This window comes from Rhagoletis pomonella, unplaced genomic scaffold, assembly GCF_013731165.1.
Source record: "Rhagoletis pomonella isolate Grant_MI unplaced genomic scaffold, Rhpom_1.0 Rhpom_scaffold_00002, whole genome shotgun sequence".
Taxonomy (NCBI): Eukaryota; Metazoa; Arthropoda; class Insecta; order Diptera; family Tephritidae; genus Rhagoletis; species Rhagoletis pomonella.
Window position 1 is genome coordinate 49,957,387 of NW_023458556.1, and position 5,794 is coordinate 49,963,180.

A 5,794-nucleotide genomic window follows, 5' to 3' on the forward strand; every position below is an offset into this window, starting at 1 on the left:
AAAAAAAGGTCCAATGAAAATGCAAAAATTGTGTGAAAACGATGTGACCCTGACTGCCAACATGGAGCGGAGATAACAGCCGCGGGAATTATTTCTTTCTTTTGACAAGCTGAACCAATTTAGGGTAATTTTAACTTAAAATTTTTGTACTGAATATCTACAATTAACAGCCGAGTTAACTCTTAACTGTGAAAGGTATTGAGCTGGAAAATGTTTATCACTCTTAACTCTTATTTAAAATCAGCTGCAAAGATATGTTTACAGTGCAGGCTCAATTCCAGAAATCTCACCTTTTTCGATAATTTAATCGGCCTTATCACGAAATCCATGTAAGCGAATTCCATGTGAGCATGGAATCAATTCACTTTCCCAGCGCAGAATCTACTCCATGCCTTAGAGAGGAGCTTTCCAATTCGCGTTAAATCGAAAACTTTTCAATAAGTATTATCGAGAGACTCGAGTTTCTCAGTATGTTCTGCTGGCTTCACATCGCAGTTCATCGTAAATCCCAAGACGATTTTATGCCAAGTGGTGTTGACAGAACAAAAATAAAAATTACAACAACAAATTATACGCACATTAACAATCAGTACAAAGCAAAATTACAACAAACACATCATTTTGACAAAAGTTACAAATTCGCCGTGAAATCAGCGGATCCGATAACACCACCTTGTATAGATTCGCCTTGGTAGATCCATTGGTTCTGTGATGAAAGTTGTTCAACCAAGGCGAATTTAGGAAGAGTACTGCAATCTTAAATATAAATTATTATTTTATTATTATTTTTCACACATTCCTTTACCCCACAGAGACAACCATAGACAATGAATACATAAAAAATACTACCTGGTATTTTATGCCCATTCTCAATCCGGACGGCTACGTTTATAGTCACAAGTATGATCGTTTCTGGCGAAAAACGCGCTCAAGACATATCTCTCGACGCAATGGAATCATCGATTCAGCAATGACATGGCTGCAGCAAAAGAAAATAGCAACACGCGTTTGCTATGGCGTGGATTTGGATCGTAATTGGCACTATCAGTGGGGCAAGCGGGGTAGCTCGAAATCGCCCTGTAATGAATTGTATGCCGGACCAGGACCGTTTTCGGAACCCGAATCTAAGGCGCTATCCGAATTTCTCATTGATTATCGTAAGCAGATTAAGGTAAGTCTTATCGCAAAAAGGAATTGAAAATTCTTAAAAATTAAATTTTTTTACTTTGCTTAGCTCTACATTTCATTGCAACAATATGGGCAAATTATTTCATATCCCTTGAAAGCGAACACTTCATTCAACGCCGAACGCATTGATGACTTTCTCGATGTGGCAATGGTGGGAACGGATGGCTTGCGTAAGCGAGGTAGCAAATCACGCTATAAAATTGACTCAACTAGTGATCTGGTGGAAAATCGCTCTGGTAAATAACTATACATATAATACATTTTATATGCACATCTGTGTTTGCATTAGGGTGGACCAAAAAAAATTTTAAATGTTAAGCTCACATCCCGTATGATTTATCTAAATGGAATAAAAAATACCCGTATTTTTTTGTTAAAGAAAATGTCTCAAAGCGCTCCAAGTTCTACAAATAAAATAATGAAAAACATTTTTTCGTAAAAATGGCATAGATTTGACAATATTTTTCAATCGAAAACTCTGTGTCTTCATGAGATTTTCAATAATAATACCCAATTGTTTATTTTACCATTTTTGTATACAAGGGATTTTTTATGGTTCCCCCCTTTCACTTTTTGTGGTTTTTAGGGGAGTTATATATAAAAATATTTAGTACTATAAATATGGTTAAACAAACAACTGGGTTTTGTTACTGGCAGTCTCGTAAACAGAATTCTATACCGAAAAAGCATTTTCCCAAACTTCATAGGGTTTGAGGCATTTTATAATATATATTTTTTTTACAAAAAAATACGGATGTTATTCCATATAGCAAAATCCTAGCGGGCGAGGGCTTGTCATTTCAAACTTTTTCCCCCGCATGTATTTCTGGCCCACCCTAATATGCATGCAGGATTTATCTATGCATGTATGTATGTCAACAGGAAATGTTTTTTGCATTACTTCATCAATTCTCTTGACTTTACGCTACTTTGAAAACAGGTTGTTCCGATGCCTTTGCCGCCTATGAAGTTGGTATACCCTTCAGCTTCACCATTCAACTGGCTGACAATGGAGTGCACGGTTACTTGCTGCCCAGCGCATCTATAGAGCCAACGGCACGTGACGCTTTTGAAATAGTAACGGCTATGATCGATTATATTTGATAAGTAAATTATTTAGCTTCCTAACGAATCGCGATCGATTAAGGACTGTGTATAGTATTTATTTAAATTGTAAATATTACCCAGTATTTATTAAATAGATTTAGTAAAACAATTAAAACTGTGTGTTAAGTTAGTACAAAGAAACAGTGCACTATGGGCCAGCAGCTAATCATAAGTGGCGAAAATTAGCCGAAATAAAGTTCAGAAATTGATTGAATGGACAAGACTATCTAATTATACATATGGACATTAGACTGCATCACCAAAAGAGTTGCGGCTTTTCCGCCGGGATTACAAGATTTATTATATTTTAAGACGTCCACCAAAATATTTCGGAAAAATATTAAGATTTATGTGAGCTGGACCGATTTGAAAATACCCCCAAAAATGGATTTTTTTGAATAAAAATAGTTTCTTAAAGAACTTTTTGAAAAAAGTCTCTTTAGATGACAAAACAGATTAGGCTTAAAAAAACTGCATACAAATATTTATAAATCTTTTTAACGGAATCGTAATAATGAGATTTTTAATGCTGTTTTTTTTACTTTTTTCAAAGACTGATTTACGAAAAACTTGAATAACGCAGCCAAAACTATTCTGATTTAGAGTTGTGGTTTCTCAGTAGAAGGTCTTTTCCCACTCTTTTTATTTCTGTGCAAAAAAAAATCATTCATGTCCCTTTTTTATTCAACTTTGAATGAAGTGCGTTCATCCTACCTATCTCTTTCATCCTTTGAATCAGATTATTAGCAAATAAATAAAAAAGGGTGGGAAAATACCTTTCCAATTACACCTATTAAGTCTAAATCGGAAGAGTTTAGGTTAAGTTATTCAAGTTTTTCTTATACCAATCTTTGAAAAAAGTTAAAAAAACAGCATCGAAAATCTCGTTATTACGATTCCGTTCAATTTTTTTTTAATGCAAATTTTTTAAGCTTAAACCGTTTTGTCATTTGAGGCGATTTAAAAAAAAAAATCTTAAAGAAACTATCTTTAGTTGCGATCCCGTACGAGTCCGGACTAGTCAGAAATAGTCAGAATCAGTCAGATTTTACTGGAAATCGATCCCGTACTCGGTTCTCTGACTATTGAGAGGACAAAAAAGAGAGTAAATACGGTTCTCTCTCTGTCAGAAGCTACCAGTTTTAGTCCGAGAATTTTTTGCTGGTAAATTCTGGTAAATGTGTCAAACGATCAGCTGTAGTGTGTTTGGCAACCAAATTGTAAACAAAAGAAAAGTGCACTCTGCTAATTCTTGTTGAAAAGTATTTAATTACTTGTTTATGTGGATTCTAATGAATTCGAAAGTATTTTTGGTTATTTACATGTGTGAGCTGAGTATGTTTACATACAAAATAAGCAAAAATTTACAACCTAAATTTGGAGGTTATGTTGAAGTTGACAGAAGTTACCATATGTTACTAGAAAGCGATCCCGTACTTTTCAATGTTACTCTCTCGCTCTGAGAGAATTTTTATTTTTTGACAGTTTTACTAGCCCGAGTCCGAGGAATACGGGAATGCACCTTTTATTAATAAAAAAAAACTCCATTTTTGGAGGTATTTTCAAATCGATCCAGCTCGCTTTTCCGAAATATTTTGGCTATCACCTTATATTAATTCGCCTTGCTTATTTCATTAAAGTGAAAAATGCGGCTTTAAAGCAAATTTTTTTCATATTAAATAATTTTGCACAATACAAATTTACACATTTATTTAACTTAAGAATTTTGATAAGTTGCACACATTTTATTTAAAATTTTTTCCTGAGACTAACAAATTAATCAGTGTTCCTTTGTATCAAATCTCTTAAATAGATTATCAAGGCCGGCGGTTGTTTCATTTCTGTTGGTATCGCATACAGTTTCGACTGTTTGAAAATTTGGCGTGCCTCTTCATCGGTTATGGTAACAGTAACTTTTTGTTTTTTCATTTCGTCAGACGATCTGTTGCAAGCTGTTTTACTAGCCGCTGACTGACCCCACATAGACGATGGCATCCATGAGGAGGAACTATCTTTCCTGCACGAGTCTCCAATATCTCCCGCCGCACAATGGCCCCAATCAAATGTCCAGGGTGACCAAATGGTATGAGTTTCAGGTTTCCTGAATAAATTGTCAGTTGCTTTCGTCGTTGAATGAAACCATGAAAATGAAGTCAGCCAAGAGGACTGTTTTGGTGGTGGCTCAATTTCTTTCTGATGCCATTTAATCAAAGAAATCCAAGAAGAGAGTGCCTCAGGCTTCTGAACTTGTTTCTGCTCGGATTGTGTCCATCTAAATGAAGTCACCCAAGAGGACTGTTTTGTTGGCGGCTCAATCTCTTTCTGATGCCATTTAATTAAAGACATCCAAGAAGAGCGCGCCTCAGGCTTCTTAAATTCTTTCGGCTTGGATTGTGTCCATCTGAATGAAGGCATCCAAGAGGAGTATGTTTCTGGCTTCGCCTCTGTTTTTTTCGATCGACCCCAAGTAAAAAAAGACATCCAAGAGGAAGACATTTGATCGTTTTTTTGTACAGTATCCCGTCTAAACGAAGGCAACCAGGATGTATGAGGTTTTGTGCTTTCTTTCGTTCGACTCCAGCTCCAAGAAAACATACTGGAAGTTTCTTCTTTTTTTGGTGATTTTTGCGGAGACGGAGAAGGTGCACGTGCGGGTGGCAGCCTGCCTACTTTTGGCTTAGAAAAAGCCCTTCTAATTGCTCTCAATGTGGCAGAATACAGAATCAGTAGGAATAGTAAAATAATTACACTCGCAACTGCGACTTGTGTGGTCCTAAAAATTGCAAAGTTTAGCTAAATCTTTTCCAAGGTTATACATATGTATTCATAAATACCTGTTCGAATTATAAACTTTGAAGCTTAAGATAACTGTCCATTGAAACACGCAAAGCCAAAATGCAATAGCCCATATAATTACCAATCTGCAAAGGATAACAATATGCACCGTCACTTATGTACATATGTAGGCATGTAAAGCCAAGCTTACGCAACAAAACCGATCATGTTTATCATGAAAGTTAGAAAATTGCGTCCGGTATTGCAACAACCTTTGCCCGTATTACAATCATCTTCCGGGCAATTTCCTTTGGAATCGCTGCTTCGTCTGAACTGCGTCCGTATCGGCGGCGGTGGTGGACATTTTATTTCGTATTTTGGGCCAATTATTTCCGGTTCAAAAGGGCATTTGCACTGAAATTTATATTTCGGAATTGGCCGCTCTGGTGGAATATCAGAACAACTGTTTGTCGAACTTGGACCGATGCCATTATCACCGCGAAATTTCGAGCACTTTTCACATGGACATGGTGGAAATTTACACTTGAGCTCGCGTCTGATTTTTGTGCAAGTCATTTTATGCAGGATGTATGTGTGAAAAAATAATTTTTTGCCAACAGAAGTTTTTACGTGCGTGCATTTTTTAAAATTCCAAACAATTTAAATTATTTCTGACATTAAAGTCTAAGGAGAATTGCATTGATGTTTGGAGATTTTCACAGTT

General features: G+C 36.0%; 3 protein-coding genes across 3 annotated transcripts in view; 1 reads left to right on the top strand and 2 right to left on the bottom strand.

Moving 5' to 3' along the window:
- LOC118733767 overlaps positions 1–2,513 on the top strand; it is an 8,106-nt gene extending 5,593 nt beyond the window's left edge. Inside the window, exons 4-6 of the mRNA XM_036463308.1 lie at positions 813–1,171; positions 1,235–1,424; positions 2,129–2,513. Of these exons, the coding sequence (XP_036319201.1) occupies positions 813–1,171; positions 1,235–1,424; positions 2,129–2,292 (713 nt within the window). The 3' untranslated portion in view covers positions 2,293–2,513. The remainder of the gene's footprint in view (positions 1–812; positions 1,172–1,234; positions 1,425–2,128) is intronic.
- The window catches only part of LOC118733768 (WW domain-containing adapter protein with coiled-coil homolog), a 199,080-nt gene that overhangs the window by 154,975 nt on the left and 38,311 nt on the right, over positions 1–5,794 (bottom strand). The window lies entirely within an intron of this gene.
- LOC118733775 lies at positions 4,008–5,788 on the bottom strand. The gene is made up of 3 exons (XM_036463329.1): positions 5,282–5,788; positions 5,130–5,216; positions 4,008–5,068 (listed from the first exon to the last, which is right to left on the bottom strand). The coding sequence occupies exons 1-3, from the start codon at positions 5,644–5,646 to the stop codon at positions 4,072–4,074; spliced, it is 1,449 nt and encodes a 482-aa protein (XP_036319222.1). The 5' UTR covers positions 5,647–5,788; the 3' UTR covers positions 4,008–4,071.

Bases quoted from the DNA above. Each gene is read 5' to 3' on its own strand.
- LOC118733775 (XM_036463329.1), bottom strand. From the start codon at position 5,646: ATGACTTGCACAAAAATCAGACGCGAGCTCAAGTGTAAATTTCCACCA. The intron at 5,217-5,281 runs GTAAGCTTGGCT...TATCCTTTGCAG, and splicing joins AACATGATCGGTTTTGTTGC to ATTGGTAATTATATGGGCTA. The intron at 5,069-5,129 runs GTATTTATGAAT...TGCAATTTTTAG, and splicing joins AAAGTTTATAATTCGAACAG to GACCACACAAGTCGCAGTTG.